Below are 17,660 nucleotides of genomic sequence, written 5' to 3'. Positions count from 1 at the left end.
CCCCTGCTCCGCCTTCCACCTTGGTACACTGTCCATTCTGCCATGGTGTTTCTTAAGATCTCTGGTTTTTATCAAACTTATGTATATTACATGAAAGATTACAAAATTCTACATGATTATTGCTCAGGCAAGTGTCAGAAAATTCTCTATCTGTTACTTTTCCCTTCCCAAGCTCTCCTGCTGCAGATACTATTAATAAAAAGGAATATCTGTCTGTTAGTTAGAGGCGTATAGAAACATCTCAAATGAGGGTAGGTTTTGAACCACAGTATCTGCTGGCATTAGAGGAGGATACAATGACCATACCCCTAAGATAAATATTTACTAAAAATTTTGAGACCAACATGTCCTGAGAAAAGGCTGTCATACTGAAAGCTTTTGCAGGAAGGCTTAAAACTAAAATCCTAGAATCATAGAATCATTTAGGTTAGAAAAGACCTTTATGATCATCAAGTGTAACTGTAAACCTAACACTGCCAAGTCCACCACATGAACTTTGTTGCAGTGATAATCAGTGTTAGAAACTGTATTCACTCAACGTTGGATTGTGGAACTGGAAGGGTTTTATTATTATATAAACATACTGACTTTTCCTCCTCCTTCCTCTATACTGTTATCCTTGTAACTGTACATAATATGAATTCACATTACCTTGTTAAATATGGTATATCTTTTTCCTAGATTGAAGAGGAAGCAAATGGAGATTTGTTTGATATAGAAATCAATGTATCAGACCCAGAGAAAGTTGGTAAGTTGCTTGAAGCTAGCAAGTCCATCTTATCCCTTGAAGACTATTCTGAGATTTTAGCATGATTTCTTACTCATTTATCTCTTAACAGTTTTTAGTATCTAAACGGAAAGTTATCCAATGTATATTTTGGAACAAAAAGCGTGTGGAGGGATTAAAATAACTTGCCCTAGGATAAGTATCTTAATTTTCTTACAGGAGATGGCATGAATGCTTATATGGCATACAGAGTAACAACAAAGGTAACTAGTGCAACAAATGTTTGTGGATAACTTCGTATCATAACTGCGTAGATGGATCAGTAATTCATAACAATTTTGTTTTTAAGACATCACTTTCCATGTTCCACAAAAATGAATTCTCTGTTAAAAGAAGATTCAGTGATTTTCTTGGCTTGCACAGCAAATTAGCAACAAAGTACATGCATATTGGTTACATTGTGCCTCCAGCTCCAGAAAAAAGTATTGTAGGTAAGTGTAAGTTTAAATTTAAGCATGTCATTTAAGTAGCATAATACAAATTAAATATTTTAATAACTGTTGGCCTTCTCAGATAAACACTTTTCTGCACAAATATAACTTACTGCTTATCAGGTGGTCCAAACTATTAAATATTCTCCCTGTTCTGTATTTTTAAAAAGTTCAGGTTAAATTGTAAAGACATGTGCTGTCCTCTTCCTAACTCAGACCAGCATTGATAACAAGAACGTTTGTTTTAATACATGGCCTTCTGTTTCTTATCTATCATTCTTTCTTCACTGTTACCCTTCAAGAGCTGATTGGTCTATCAAAACAAAGATGTTAAATGAAAGTTTATTTTTAACTTGTGCTGTTATCAGTTGCCTGCAATATACAGAGCTTCATACATACTCCAGTTCTCTAATACTTCAGTCTGCTTCTTTTGGTCTTGTTGAACGCTAAAATCTCTAGTTAATTCTTCTAAGTTCTAATTCAGAAAACATTTTTGAGTGATGCTAGTCTTCATGAATGTCTTGAAGGATCAGATCCTTTCTCCATGAACTAAAAAGCATGCCTGATGCATTGAAGCAACTTCAGTTTTATGAGCTCAAAGTAGTAGAGGTTCTTTCAAAATAACTGGACATTTGAAACAGTAAAACCTGTTGAAATATTTCAGCTTACCCATATAAATAAGTGATTGGACTCTAGAATGCTGTTTGATATGTAGGAAATGACAGGAATTTTTTTTTTTTTTAGTAGTTAAAGTAAAGCTTTAGTCTGTAAAGCTAATCAATATGAAAGCACCAGCTTTTCATATAAGTAGAAATAGGCAGACTGAGTAGAGATAGGCAGGAAAAAGCTAGTGAAAATCATGCTTTTAATTCTATGGAAAAGCACTGCATTTTTCAGTCTGTACGACTGAAAATTTGATTTGAATTTTTGGCAGAATTTTGTATGATTCTGTAATAACCAGTTTTTCATGTTACAAAAATAAGTTTGATAAGAAAGGCTAACAGGATTTATAAAGATAAAATGAGGCTTCCAGTCATGTCCGTTGGGTGATACAACATTTAAGGCATTTATGACAGTGTACAATTACATGGAAATGTAGTACTTGCATCACAGTCAAATTCATCTGTAAGACGAAGCTTGAACTGTATTTGAGGTACCACTTGAACAAAACCAGCATAAATACTGATACACCTGGAAGTGTGTGAAATGGTGGGACTTATTGCAGTGTAAGCAAGCACTGGCTGTCCCTTCAGATCCTTGTATAGAGACTTTGTTAAGCTACAGATAAGTTGGGAAAACTCTCAGACTCTGTAGGACATGTTCCAAAGAACACGAAATTCCCACTTTAAACTTAAACTTTAGTGCACAGGTGGTATTTAGTTCTATCCAAAACTATGTAGTCTGTACATTTCTAATTCTGGAGAAAAGAAGAGATTCTGGATTGATTTAAAATGAGGCATCTTGAAGCGCAGAGCTGGCGAAACAGCTGAAAGTAAGATGACATACTGTGTTTATATTGCACGTGTTTATTTTTAAAGTCTCAATACAAAAGATACATTCAGTGTTATGCAGTGTGTGTTGTACTAAAGTCCTTAGTCTGTTCATTCTGTTACACTGTTGGTAATGCCTGGAGGTGTAAGCTCCAACTGTATTTTGGTGATGGGTGGGAGAGGCTGGCATTTCAGACCTTAGCTACAAATTCAGGTGGTCAATTGCTGACTGTATAACAACAGGATAAAACTGAGTCAGTGGTGAACTAGTGGTGAACATTCATCCAAACTGCCTCACTAATTACATATGTGTGTTGGAAAATCACATTTTCTGGTTTTAAGAAAATAATCTATTAAGTCATGGATCCTTTCCTGTGAAGGATTAGAGTTCTTGGGCTACAGAAACTGCTTTTTCACTTGTATTTAAATATGCTTATATTACCAGAGAAAGAAACCTGACATGGTATCTAGAAATAACTGTCAGTATCACAAGTTAGGAGTTCCTCATATTGGTCATTTGATTACACATTCAGGTTTTTCCCTATGAACTTCTGTTGCTATCAAATGTGAAGGACCTTTTGTATTAAACTGCAGCATTTCATGCTTTGTGTATACTATGAATAGTAATACTGTTAATGCAAAAAAGATGAAGCATGTGAATTACCTCACCTTTGAATACTTTAATCCTTGTACTTAGACATATTTGATTTTACAGATAAATTTGTGGATTTACAGTTACACTACACTGTGTAGTATACCTCTGAAAGAAAATGCCGATCGGATTTGTTTTCATCATGTTACAGAGAAGGGAAAACACTAAGGCTTCACTGAGAGGTTAAGGGTTTGTCCTTGTTCCTGTAAGGATGCTGTTTGTCCCCTCCGTGGGTTACTGTGTGAAACTTCTAAAGCCAGAAGGGAGATCGGGTGAGGAACAACCTTGGGAACTGTTGACCTGGCAGGTCACAGAGTACCTGTTCAGAATCCCAGACTTAGAACTTGTAGCTGGTGAAGCACAGAACTAACAGAGCAGGAGTACACTATAGGTAGAAGATGTTTAGACTGTATCATAACGTACCTCTCCTGTGTTTTAGGAAGTAAGAATGATTATGGATGTTCAGTGTTTCATGGTGGTTTTGATAGGACTCAGGTTCCTAAACTGTCTGCACTTGGGTCTTTAGAATGAAAAATATTGACCTCAGTCTGACAGTTTTAGCGTTCTTCTGTTGCTGATGTTGAACGTATTTCTCAGACCATGATACATCAATAGCTCCCCTATCATAGTTTTTTTGGCCACTCCTGACTTAGGCGGAGGAAGCAATGTAAAGCTGCATGCATTTTATTCTGCTAATTTTATTCTCCATTCAGATTGTACTTTTTCGTATGCTTCAGAATTTTCAGAGCTGGTTAGTTTACCTTAGTTGACTAAAAAACTCTTAGTTTTAGAACTTAAAAAAATAACGCAATGATTATTATCCTGTTTTCCTATTTCTATTTGGGTAACTGTTTTCTTCTTCTGAGCATGAATGACCAGTAAGACTCTGATCTTCATTTGGATTGTCTTCGTAAATGCAAATTAAACTAGTTTTGTATAACTTTTAGTCAGGAAATTGTGTATTTCAGAGCTGCTTCAACAAAACCATGCAGCATGCAGCGTTGATGTTTTTTCTGTTCCCGTGTAGTGTTTTTCATTGTAATTTGACTTAAATACGTAAGCTTAGGTGAGCTTTATCTTGTAATAGCTTCAATTATATTAATGATTTCTTTATGATAAAATAGAATCAATATAATGCCATTTTCTTCAAAGGCATGACCAAGGTTAAAGTAGGCAAAGAAGATTCTTCATCTACTGAATTTGTAGAGAAAAGGAGAGCAGCTCTAGAAAGGTAATGTATCTAACTAAAACTTGTTTAGTCTCAGAATGACTTGTAATATACTGCATGGGCTCTGTAATTGGGGTCTGGGCTATCTGTAGTTAGATGGATTTTGGAGGCTTTATGCAGCTGCCAAATTTTTGTGTAGAAATTGAATAATTCCCATAAATAATGGGGCCTTATTCATAGAGAGGATGATAGCTAACTCTTTTCAAACTGGTTGGTACTTGAAATTGCAGTAAGTAAAACTTTCTTTGGCAGCTTACTTAAGCATTTTAGGTTGAAGGAATTCAGGTACTTCAGCAGTATATCTGTTCCATAGAAAATCAGCTGTTGGGCAGGCAGACCTTCAGCCGCTTGAAAGTAAAATGGCCTCCTGAAGACTTGTAGTACATTGATGCGACTAGCTGAATTTTAGCATAAGAGGTATTGGATCTCTGTCACTCCACACTGGTATATAACTAATATTGTTCAAGTATCTTTGCCATGGAAGGGTACTGTCACTTACATACTGCATGATTTTCCCCTACTGACATGGCTAAGGAAGACTTTAGAAAGTAACTGGTACAACTTACACAAGTATACAACCTTAATTTTGATATGATTTTATATTATGTTCATTGCTGTGATTCAGTTGCATCATATGAGAGCAATACACCATATAACAGTTTCAGTTAAACTAGAAAATTAACAAAACTCAAAGGTTTTAGATAGTATGTTGGAAGACCTATCTAACATATGATGCATGAAGCTCTTGAACTTCTGGAGTTCCTGAGCCAATCTTAAACAAAAAGTATCTCTTCATTTGCTAATATCTTTCCATTTCCTAAGTAACAGAAGAACATCTGAAATGATGCTGAACCTCAAAATACTGATAGGTTGTTCCGTCTTAGTTACCTGTTACTGAAGATTGGCATAGAGCTTAACATTTGCACCCAGAAGTTACTGAAGTTATTCTGTCCTTTGGAGCAGAACTGTGAAACATGTTCTGGTTATGCAACAAGTTTATTGCTAAAGGAGTGGTGCTGTGAGATATGAAAACTTGGAATAACAGCTGGGATTAGAGTAATTGTGTGAAAGTATCTTCTCAGTTATCTAAGCCCAACTTTAGGTCTCTGTAATAGAGATTACTGTTTTCCCCCTTGGTGGCTTACTTGAACAACAGAACTAGTACTAGATAAAGTGTAACTGACAAGCTTGTGTTCATGATGCTTTTTCATTTATTTGTTAAAAGGAGTTACACTAGTGTACCACTTCTAGTGGATGCTGGGCGCTCCTCCCATGCTGGGGAATGGACTCCTCAGGACTTTTGACAATGTTGGGAAGGCTTCACAGTATATTCCGTTTGTTTGTTTGTTTTCAGAAAGACTATGAATATCTTATCTAGCAAGGAGCAACTTCTTCATCGTGCCAACTTTAGCTGTCTCTTCCTTTCAGAATCAAAAAATTACCTACCTACCAATGATACTTAGAGGCAGGGTTCTATTGCTGTTGCCTAAACCTGAGAAGAACATAGTAATGTTCCCCAGAAAGTCAGACCAAAGAAATCTGCTTCAATTTGCTCTTTTTGAACCAAGAACTATGGAGAAAGTGGGCAGGAAAGTAATGTACCTTGTTAGTTGAGTTCACTAAAATTTATGCCCTAGAATAGTGAACTTACACAGTACAAGTCTGCCTGACAGATGTCCTCAAGCATGTTGCTGGTTGTCTCTAGTGAAAATGTTAGAAGTCTCCCTCAGAATAAAGGCTATTTTCCAGGAGCATATTTCTAAAGAAAAATCTCTTTGAGTGCCTGCCATGTTAACTTTAACTTGTACTTGCTACTGAGTATAGAACAAGCATAGAAAAGTTGAACAGTCTAATGTATAAAATAGTTTCATTGGAATCCTTAGATTCTTTAGGAAGAAAAATAAGGATCTGGTGGCCATGCCTAATGGAGTATGGCAAAAAATACATTTACAATATCAATACACTCAGGCTTTCAGTTAAAAATCCCAGCCCACATCACTTTCTAGGACAGTTTCTAAGCAATCTGTGAATGTAACAGGGCTGGTCTTGTACTTCACAGGTGAGGCTTGCGCAAAACTAAAGCTTTGCAAAAAATAGTGTACTGTTGATAGTATTATGTCACTGCATCTTAATTGGCAATAATACATACTTTCTTATATTCCCGTGATCTTTGAGGTACTAGATTTCTATAAAGCATTCATGTAAACATCAGACACTTTCTATTAATATGTAATGTTAAAATCAGTTACGACAAACTTGGCAGCAGTCTTGAGTGGAAGTCAAACTTCCAGCAGTTTTTAGGGGAAGGATACTGTTGAACATTCTCTCTTCAACCCGTATTTGTTCAGTCAACAGTTTTTAGATCTAAGCAGAAATGCAAAAAAATGCAAAGGGAAGGCGTTGCATTGATTTTTTTTTTTTTTTTTTTTTATTTTTTGGGGTGGATGAGTCTTTTAGAACTAATATGGGTTGCAGACTTTAGCCTAGCCAGCAAATCAGTAGTTCGTACCTAGAACGTAATCAGCTCAGTTCTCCAGGATTTCCTTTAATTCTAAAATAAGTCAGCCATAAGTATCTGTATCAAAAAGCCTGACCGCTGCACTGTACAAGAATGTTTAAACAAACTCATCTATTTTTTCTGGCATAAATTAGCTGTTATTAGAGAAGGAGGACTTCACTCAGCTGCTGACAATATGAAGTATAATACTTTACCACTGTGCAACATACAGTTATGGTAACTCCTTAAGGAGTTTCTGGTGTAAACAAACTATGTTAGAAACCACTGCCCACACCTTTGGTGTGTTGTGTTGTGGTACGAAGTGCATGGGGCTGCATTACTTTCAGTCAGAAGTTCCAGGTTTTGCGACAGCCTTACTGGAGTAAGACTTCAGTAAAAGTTTCAACAGCTTAGTGGTCCTAGCTTGTAACTCTGTGTAGGGCTTAGTCTTAGTGTTTGTTGGAGGAAGGTGACAGAAAGCATAAATACAGTTTGAAGAGTAAGCAGAGAGGCAAAGGATTCAAAGGGCGTGGAGACTGAACTGTCATCTGACCCTTTAAAGGTGACTTTTTAAGAGTTTTCAAGCCCGATTAGATAATGAGGGAGGTTGTGTGCTGCATTGTACCTCTTCTTTAGATGAAGGACACTTTCCAATGCTGTCAGGCACTTTAAATCTGTTTTATTATCTAATATTTTAATTTTTAAAATCATAGGTATCTACAGCGAACAGTAAAACACCCAACCTTGTTACAGGATCCAGATTTAAGACAGTTCTTGGAAAGTTCTGAGGTATTTAAGTTCTTTTAAGTTCTCCTATTTGTTTCTAGATACCGTAACGTAAAAAGCAAAATAGTCTCTTAGTATTGAGACCTGATCCCCTAAATTCGTATCAAATTAAATTGGATTGTACCCTTCATGGGACAGAAGCGCAGAAGCTACTTAGGTAATGGTATGTCTCTGCCTCTGGTAGAACTTAAGAGTAGTAGTGACCAAAAGCTATTTGCTGTTCAGTGACTTCTCAAGCAAGTTAGTCTGTCTAGTTCTGAGTGAAGCTTTTCATACGTGGTGAAAATCCGTAATTGATGTTACTGATTGTTAAGTAAGATCAAGAATTAAACTGGCTTGGGAGCAGCTCTCTTGCCTCTGGGAGTCCAGCTTGAGGTGTATTGGTAAGATAATGTGAAAGCAGTAGCAATGCTGCTGCCCAGGCTAGATGTTTTGTGAACAGAGGACTTCAGTCACCCATGCAATCAATTAAATAATTATTAATTATTAAATATATTGTTAAAGATACATAATATCTATTTATAAGTGTTCATAGTGGATTCACTGTTAACACTGAACTGTCTTTTGGCCAATGTCAATTTCTTAGTTATACTAATAAGTCACAGAGACCTCACTACTGACAAAAGCTTCATTGATAGATAACTTAGTGGATTTGTCAATGCTACTGACAGACAAAACATCACATGAAGGGTAAATGGTCTGACATAGAGGCCACCTTGTATGGCATATTCAGACCAGCCTGAATAATATTATCAATTAAATTTGAAGTTAACTTACCCCTGAGTAAGTACCTAAGCAAATACACAGTTCTCTTGATATGCATGAGGTAGGTTTTGACATCTGGCCTATACTGAAAAGCAAGAAGACATCAACCTTTTATAATCAGCAGCCAGTGCAAATCTTGCATTACAATTAATATTTTACAGAATTTCTTTTATCTAATTTGTTGTAAATCTAAGCTTTTCTGTTCCTGTAGTGACAGTTTGTTCTCTGTAGTGTATAGGTGGCTAGTTAGGACCTTTGGCTAGTTCATAATAACTGTGGACAAGTGAGTTGTTTGTTCCATTTAAATGTAAAGATGTAGAAGAAAAGTAAATAGTCTATATTTTTAAGTTTTCCTCTTGAGAACGTAAAAGTAGTAAATCTGAGAAATTAGATTCCACTATATTGAAACACATAGGAATAAAGAAAACACTATATCCTTTTCTTTCCCCCTTGTGCCCAGTTAAACCTCCATCCTTTTAACCAGTCTGTTTGCCCTTATTTGTCATTCAATTCCAGCTGCCGAGAGCGGTTAACACCCAGGCTCTGAGCGGAGCAGGAATATTGAGGATGGTGAACAAGGCTGCCGACGCTGTCAACAAAATGACAATCAAGATGAATGAATCGGATGCAGTAAGAGCTGATTTTTCGGCTTGAATAATGAGACAAATTAATGAGCCTCAACAATTGCATTTTAAAGCTGTAGAAGTAGAAAATGGGTTATTAATTTGCTTATTGGCTTGAATTTTTAGCTGTATCAGTTGACCACCCTGGCAGTACGTGGATAATTTGCTTCTTTAAAACCAGAAATGTTGTTGGTAATCTAATTTGTAATGCCTGACTCTTTCATCTTTTGTCAGTGGTTTGAAGAAAAACAGCAGCAATTTGAGAATCTGGATCAGCAACTTAGGAAACTTCATGCCAGTGTCGAAGCATTAGTCTGCCACAGAAAAGGTAACTTTACTTTTATGTGGCTGCATGAGCTGAAGTGCTTAGAATGTTAGGAAATTGTGATGAAACCAGAGCTTAGTATGTCAGAGCTCTTAACTAATTAGTAGAGTTATACAGTATATTTTAATGCAAAAATCTTCTAATTGTACCTTTTAAAGTGCTGTAGCGTTTTTTATACCTGTTTCTAATCTTAATTTTAACCAGAATATCTGTCATTCCTAAAATTACTATATTGATTTACCATAAATTTTTTTCTTGCAGAGGTTCAATACCATACCTAGCAAGTGATTCTACTACAGTAGGCATCCATAAATGTATCTCTAGGTCTTATGGCAAGAGTCATTTCCTTCTGAACAAAAAGTGGCTGCATAATCCATTTAAACATCTTTTGATTCAGTATTGCTCTGTTAACTGAGTTTAAGCTCTTAAACAGGAATTTACTATTCTTAATTTGGTCCACATAATGATACATCATCAAGCTACAGTTACGGTAAACTCTTCTGGAAAGATAAGTAGTCTCAGAATATCAGCTTTTGGTAAACTTATTTTAGAGAAGCAAAGCCTGTAAGTTTATGTTTTAATCACATGTGCTGCTGTTTTGTCAAAGATTGCATTCCATCAGATGGTTTTTAAAAAGCCAAAGCACCAAAACTTTGATTTGTACTTCAAGGAAGACCATAAATGTGCCTTCTGACACTACGGTATTAGGTTAAAATACAGGGTCGCATTTCAGCTCTACGCTTTCAAAAGTACGTGAAAATGTCATAAGTTGCTTTCTCATAACTCTCTCAGGAATTACTCTCTGTAGTAAAAAAATATTTGGCCAGATGTTCTCAAGACTAAAGAGTACTTTAAGTAATGGAAAATCAAAGTGGTTGTTTACTGTTGATTTGACACCTGCTCATAGATTTGAAGATTTGTTGGGGTTTTTTTAAAGAGTTGCGTTTAAATTGTAAGGTTTTTAAATATCTGAAGACATTTTGCTTGTACAAACATTTCTAGTGTTCTGATGATTCTGCAGAAGCAGCACAGTTGCAAACAAACCTGCACTTTTAATCCTGAAGTAATTTGGATTAAACATTTGTTCAAAGGTCCTTCACAGGACTTAACTTTGTACAGGATGACTTACATGGGATTTGATGAGATAATTGCCCCAGTATTTGTTAATGAATAAGCTCAAAACTTTATCTTCATAGATGCCAGCCATGCTGGTATGTGGTTTGGGGGTATGTTTGTTGGTGTGGGGTTTTTTTTTTCTTTTAAAGCATGCTCTTTTAAGGTAATACACTGCAGTATGCTCAGTCAAAGGTACTGTAGCCAATAAAATAGTCCAAGAGAAATAAATTCCACTCATGGGGGTGGTGGTTTTGTGCAATAGTTGGCATTTTTCCCACTCTGAACTGCATGGAACAACTGTGCTATAGACCTCTTAAAATTGTTTTGAATTTACCCTGTAGGTGATTTGGCTTTTGTTTTGTGGGCTTGCATTTTCTGTGAACTAGGCAGTTGGATAATACCAAAGTGACAGTTTTTTTCCATGTCTTTTGCTAGACAGAGTAGGCATGACATTAGCAGGCTCAGCAAAACATTTACTGATGGAGAGTGTTTTATGCAGGAGTGTTTCTCCTTGTGTATTTTATTATGAGCTTTAGGAAATACAACTTAAATATTTTCAGTTGGCGAAGTCAGGGTTGAAAGAGGGCAGAGTTCTTTGCTCCACTGATCTATGCCGCAGAGTAATATAACCAATTAACTACGTTGTACTGAACATTACTCCTGTATTTCAGAGCTTTCAGCCAACACAGCTGCCTTTGCTAAAAGTGCTGCCATGTTAGGTAACTCTGAGGACCACACTGCTCTTTCTAGAGCTTTGTCTCAGCTTGCAGAGGTTGAGGAGAAGATAGATCAATTGCATCAAGAACAAGCTTTCGCTGATTTCTACGTGTTCTCAGAACTGCTTGGTGATTACATTCGTCTCATTGCTGCAGTAAAAGTGAGTACTACTGGGAAAAATACTGATATTGGTGTGTAAAGTCACATTCCTCAACTTGTAGATTTAGGGTAAATGAATGTGTGCATTTGCACATGTCATAACACAGTTATGACTAAGTTTTTGCCTGAAGTTCTAGCTGGGTAAAGTGAATGCATCCATGATCAGTTATTCCAATGATAAAAATGGTTGTGATCAAAAATGGGAGTGGATTAATAAGATCCAGACAAAATGTAAATGGTGAACATCATCTACTTTGAGCAGTACTAATTCTGCACAGTATTTGGGGACACCATATGCTACTGTGTCTAAGCATACTGTACTTGTTTCTTTCAGGTTACTTATTTTTACAGTATGCTCATAAATTTTTGAGAACATAATTTGGCCATATTTGGTAGATACCAAATAGTTTCTGTAAATAAGAAGCAAGTACAATTTGTTGACCTACATCTCATTAAAGAAAATATTAAATTTTGGTGTCAGTCATGCTGCACAGCATAATTAAGTTTTGACTTGGGAAGCGTGTCTACAAATTTTAGCCAGGAAAAGTCTTTGAACTAGACAGGTTGTTGGGAGTATATGGTTTTGGTGTTTTGTTTTTGATGAGAATTTTTATTAATATCTATACTTTAATTCTGTTACCTTAGTCCGTTGCTAACAAAAATGTATAGCTGAATATACATGTAATCCATATGCATGGAAAGTTCACTAGAATCTCTTTTTAAATAAGTATTTTCCTAATAAAACACTTTGTAGCAGTTGTTTCAGTTGTGTTTTGATGGAATGAGGAAAATAAAATGGTTTCAGGTACTAAGGTGTCTGCTCTGAAAACGCTTCTTGAATACCCTGTTATTTGTGGAAGGTATTGGGCTTGCAAGCATGCTGTCAGATTAAATGCAAGAAGACGTGTGGTAGAGGCAGTGAAGTTTCTTTGAGTATACTTGTTCCAGTTTTATCCAGAATCACCTTTTCCTATTAGGAATTTAGATAGCTCTAGCAATTCCAGTTGTTTAATAAATTTGTCTTTCCTTACAGGGTGTGTTTGATCATCGAATGAAATGCTGGCAGAAGTGGCAAGATGCTCAGGTCACTTTACAAAAAAAACGTGAAGCTGAAGCAAAGCTCCAACTTGCCAACAAACCTGATAAATTGCAGCAAGCTAAAGATGAGATAAAAGAGGTAATGTTATCAAACATTGTTTTGGAGGTCAGACTTTCTGCATTAACTCATTCATTCTGCATTAATGCACTACTTTATACCATTTTGATTTACAAATCACTTACTCATTTGCTGTTTTTCATATTTACTGAAATTGTTAAAAGGAATTTATATAAAATATTAAATGTGCACAATTGTTACGTGTTGTAAGATCTGTAAGGCAGTTGATGCTGTCTCTACAGAGTCTGGGAGATGGGAGGAGGGGAACATGGACAAGTTAAATAATGCTTTTAACTGTTAACAGATCACTTGAGTAGGCACAGGAGCATCTCTTGGCTTCTAAAGCTAAAATTCAGCTAAGGCAACTAATCGAGAACTGTTCCCATGTTTTGCTTAATTATGCAGCATATCTACCCATATATATATAAAAGTATGTATATATGGTGTAATTTCAGTAAAAATAAATCTAACATGTTGAAGTGTCATAATTTATACACTTTTTCTATCATGCTTCACTAAGGAAATTGAAGAGGTAGGACAACTTAATTATTTAACATTAATGCATTCTAATTATGCACCAGTATTCTCCTATTAAATAATGGGAGAACATCATTGCAGATTTCAAGCTCTCTTACGCAGTTACTTTGTTTGGCTTCCTCATTGGTCACTAACCACATGCTGCTTTGTTCTTTCTGCCCTTCAATATATTTTGCATATGGTGTTGAAGTTACTCATTTACTTGGCTTTCTTTTTCTTAAAAAAAGGCCTATGTTTACTGGGAAAACTTAGTGTCACTCTTTTGTGACCACATTCTTGCTGGTTGCCTCTCTTGATTCAAGTCACCCATCCATCCACAGTACAAGTGAGCTGGAACTTCTTGTCAAAAATACGTCCTGAGTATTGAAAGTAGTAGGAAATACTCAGTTATCCTTACTCAGTCCTACTATTAAAAGAATTAGTTAGGTTGTTCCTGAACGATTTATTTTTCCTACTTTATTCGGTGATTAGAGAAGGTTGTTAGTAAACTCACAATTTGAATGTGCTGATCGAAAGTTATTGCTGCCATTGGAATATGTTCAGAGTTGCTGAATTCTGTAGTAGTAGTAGTCCTTCTGGCAGAGAAATTGCAAAGTGGAAGCCTACGCAGCTTCAGCTTCATCCATGACTCAGTTGCTTTTTGCAGATAAAAGGCCAAAGAACAGTCCTAGAAATACCTTAGTGAATAAGGAGAAACTTCTTCTTGTCAGAAACTCTAAGATTCTATTATCCAGTGATAATTTGTATAGAACCTGGGACTTGGGCATGATGAAACTGGGATGTGGGATCCATTAGGCCTGTAGAGGCTTTCACTGAAGTCTCAGGCACCACTAGGTGCTGTGGTAGGAAGACACAGGCAGTCTTCATCTACTTCTCCCTTGGCTGAGTTTTGTATTGTTTCAGTTATTAGATAACTCTTCAGGCTGTTCTTCTGTGAAGAGCATCATGTTATGACTTATTGCATAGCTTCATAATGTGTATCTGAAAAGGCAATAAGGGGACTCTGGATAAATATAAATAAAAATATAAATATGTAGATATTTATTGGAACATAGATGATAGTAACTTGACGTTGCACCACAAAATGCTTTTGTGACTAAATAGCACCACTGGAGTGCTAACAGGAATATGCTATATTGAGGTAGGTTGCTTCCCTGCTGCCTTTTTCTGAGGAAGACAAGTGTTACTGGATATATTGGCTCCCGTGACTTAGTTATGTGTATATATGTTGAGATGAACAGATAGTTGCATTTTAAATATCTGTTAGCCTGCATGTGTCTGAAGTGCAAGGCTGATAGCTGTGTAGATACACCGTGGAAAAAAGCTAGCTTAAATTTAACAACATAAGAAGTGTGTAAAAGCAGTTATAAGGTAATGTAGATGATGATCATCTCTTCTTGTGTACCTGGGTGTCTTTCCCATAAACTAAGGAGAAACATAACATAGTGTCATGTATTGTTACATGAGTGCCACACTCCCAATATGGCAAAACCCCAGAAACACCACCACTTCCTCTGAATGTTCCTTTCATGCTCTTACCTGCGTAACTTTTCTACTCCTGCTTACTATGAAAACAGTTCCCAGTGAACAAGAAAGCATGTGCTACGGCTTGCCTAAGCAACATGTGTTCTGACTGGAAATCCAATAAACGTCCTCAATAGCCTGTCATGTGCAACAGAAATATGATGGAGATAATCAATATACTTGACCATAGGTCAAGATGAAGATTTAATCATCTCTTCTGGGATTAGGAAAGTACAGGGAACTAACTTTTGAGACTCTTCCACACTTGATTGGACAGATAGTCACAGAAAGCTTACAGGTTTAGATTCCTTTTATAGCAGTGTTTGTAAACAGAATACCATCTAAAGCTTAGAGATCCTTTTTCTAAATAATCTTAAAAAAATGTTATTAAGTGTTCCTTAGTAGCAATACTAAGATATTCTTACACTTCATCCTCAGATAGCATTACCTAAGAAATACCATTGTTTTAACTGATCCGATGACATCCTATTATAGAAGTTGTTATTTTGAAATTATTAGACTTTCTCTTAAGCATGCCAAAAAAACGAAATAGGTCAGAAATAGGTCCTTTTCAGCTCTTGAGTGACTGTCACTAATATAGTAAAAAAAGTTCAGATACTGATAGACTGAATGGACAACATAAAGCCTTATCTCTGCATGTCTTTCCTTTGCCAGTGGGAGTCAAAAGTTCAGCAAGGGGAAAAAGATTTTGAACAGATCTCCAAAACCATTCGCAAGGAAGTGGGAAGATTTGAGGCACGTATAATTTTGTCCAAGTAAATGACAGTTTTACTTTAGATAATACTGACATTCCAAGTAAAATTGGTTAAGAGGTTAATATGCCATAATTTATTTATTAACAGAAGGAACGAGTGAAAGACTTTAAAACTGTTATTATCAAGTACTTAGAGTCGTTAGTGCAAACACAACAGCAGGTAAGATAAATTTTAAGTTTTGTACAAGTTAATATTTAATACATTCTGTATTAGGTTAGTTAAAAAAGACAGGCTTTAAGTATAGCAGTTTCTAAAACATGAAGGACTACTTCTAGTCTGTTCTGTATTGGAGCATAACAGTTTCCTAGCTATTGCTATGCTCCCTTGCGGAGCTCTAACTGAGGGAAGCAAGAGAGAAGCCCTCCCTTAGAGATATGGGCAAGTGCAGGGTCTTGTATTCTCCTTCTGAAACTGAAGTAATACTTTCACTTATAAAAAGGAGCAAATTGTAATGAATATCTACTTAGACTCACTGAAGACACATGAATACTTATTATTGGTCTTTTTAAAAAGCACAAAATATTACTGAATATTGTAAAGCAGTAAAACTGTTTCCAGTGACTCAAAAGTAGACATTGTTCTCAAAAGAGTGTCTGGAGTCTTTCCTTTGTTCATTCTGGGACTATAATTCTCTGGCTTTATTTAATTTAAAAAAAAAACCAAAAACAAAAAAGTGGTACCTTTAGAGATAAGAATAGCAAACTGAGCTTGCAAACAAATGCTGTATAACTGTATCCTATAGCATTGTGTTCAATATGTGGTAACACAGTGTGCTCATAACAACTTGCTGCTATGAGCAGATTTGTGTATATATTACTTGTATTTTTTCTTGCATTATATAATAATGTGAATGGGTAATATGAAGCACCTATGTTCTTACTTTGTCCAGTGGAGACAAGTTTACCACAACGGGAGGAAGCTATATGTGTTTTCTTTTCCAGCATTTAGTACTTAACAGTGAGTGTTTTTTCCCTTCTCTTCAAGCTGATAAAATACTGGGAGGCATTCCTACCTGAAGCCAAAGCCATCGCCTAAAAGAAGAATATTCCAAATGACAAGACACTATGGATGTTTTTCCTGGATAAAACTAAATTCCACAATGAAATCACTCTAAATCATCCAAATAAACCACTATATATTTTATGAATTAACATGTGGCTTTTTTTATATACTACAGCATTTTATTAACAAGCTGCATGTCCTGCCCCTCTTTGAAGTGGACTGTGGCATGATGTTCTGCAATACATTGCTGAATTGAACACTATTGTGTCTTAATACTTGCACTACAATGTGCACTGCAAGGCCAGAAAGCTGATATTTTTGTTCTTTACAATACAATGTTCTGTAGTACGTTTACCTAATCTTTATGAAACAAATTTAATTGCATCGATTAATGTTCACTTAAACATTCCTGTACAAAATCATGGTTTTGTGATTACAATAATAAAGGGATGTACCTTGTGAAACATTAAGCACTCTGGTTTTGTGTCCGTAGATGTTTGCTGATGTTCTTAGAAGTAGTGTTTAGAACAAATTGAGATTATATCAAAGGCAGAAACAACGTTTAGTAAAGAATGCTGGAAATGGTATTAAAAGTATTTGTGGTAAACTATTCTGGTTTTTAATTCTGAATCTCTTTGTTACAGCTATTTTTTTTTCACCTGAAGTTGTCACTGCCTTGGTAAACTATAATGTGTTAATACTCATAGGGTCAAAAGGCTGACGCCTGGGCAACAGACAGGCACAAATCGAAATCTCTTCCAAGTGTTTTACAAAGCTTCTGAAAGATTAAGATCACCTATGTGGTAAAACACTGACGTCCTACTGGACTGATAAATTTCATCAATTGCCTTCAGTGGTCTCAGGATACAAAAAGAAAAAAAATCTTGCAATAATTCTGGTAACTGGGGAGGAAGCAGAGTAGGTAATTTGAGGTGTGCAAGCCAGTTGTAAGGGCTAGCATTCTACTTGGATTTTCTTGAGCAGAAAGTACATTTACAGGGACCAGTTACATCTTCTGTAAAAAATCAGAGCAGCTAAACGTTTTTCTGAAATACACAATATTAACATAGGACATGCTGCTTTGTCATT

At 36.0% G+C, this 17,660-nt stretch overlaps 1 protein-coding gene across 3 annotated transcripts in view; it reads left to right on the top strand.

Moving 5' to 3' along the window:
• Positions 1–17,041, top strand: part of SNX2 (sorting nexin 2) — a 37,730-nt gene extending 20,689 nt beyond the window's left edge. For all 3 annotated transcript variants that reach the window (XM_054809480.1, XM_054809479.1, XM_054809478.1), the window contains 12 exons: positions 682–748; positions 947–990; positions 1,077–1,218; positions 4,513–4,591; positions 7,799–7,874; positions 9,153–9,266; positions 9,494–9,587; positions 11,372–11,577; positions 12,610–12,753; positions 15,469–15,549; positions 15,657–15,728; positions 16,554–17,041. In XM_054809480.1, the coding sequence (XP_054665455.1) occupies positions 682–748; positions 947–990; positions 1,077–1,218; positions 4,513–4,591; positions 7,799–7,874; positions 9,153–9,266; positions 9,494–9,587; positions 11,372–11,577; positions 12,610–12,753; positions 15,469–15,549; positions 15,657–15,728; positions 16,554–16,604 (1,170 nt within the window). In that variant the 3' untranslated portion in view covers positions 16,605–17,041. The remainder of the gene's footprint in view (positions 1–681; positions 749–946; positions 991–1,076; positions 1,219–4,512; positions 4,592–7,798; positions 7,875–9,152; positions 9,267–9,493; positions 9,588–11,371; positions 11,578–12,609; positions 12,754–15,468; positions 15,550–15,656; positions 15,729–16,553) is intronic.
• The last annotated feature ends 619 nt before the right edge of the window (positions 17,042–17,660 follow it).

This window comes from Grus americana, chromosome Z (genome assembly GCF_028858705.1).
Source record: "Grus americana isolate bGruAme1 chromosome Z, bGruAme1.mat, whole genome shotgun sequence".
Lineage (NCBI taxonomy): Eukaryota > Metazoa > Chordata > Aves > Gruiformes > Gruidae > Grus > Grus americana.
The sequence above is the reverse complement of the archived record's forward strand: the minus strand, read 5'-3'. Positions and strand labels throughout refer to the sequence as shown.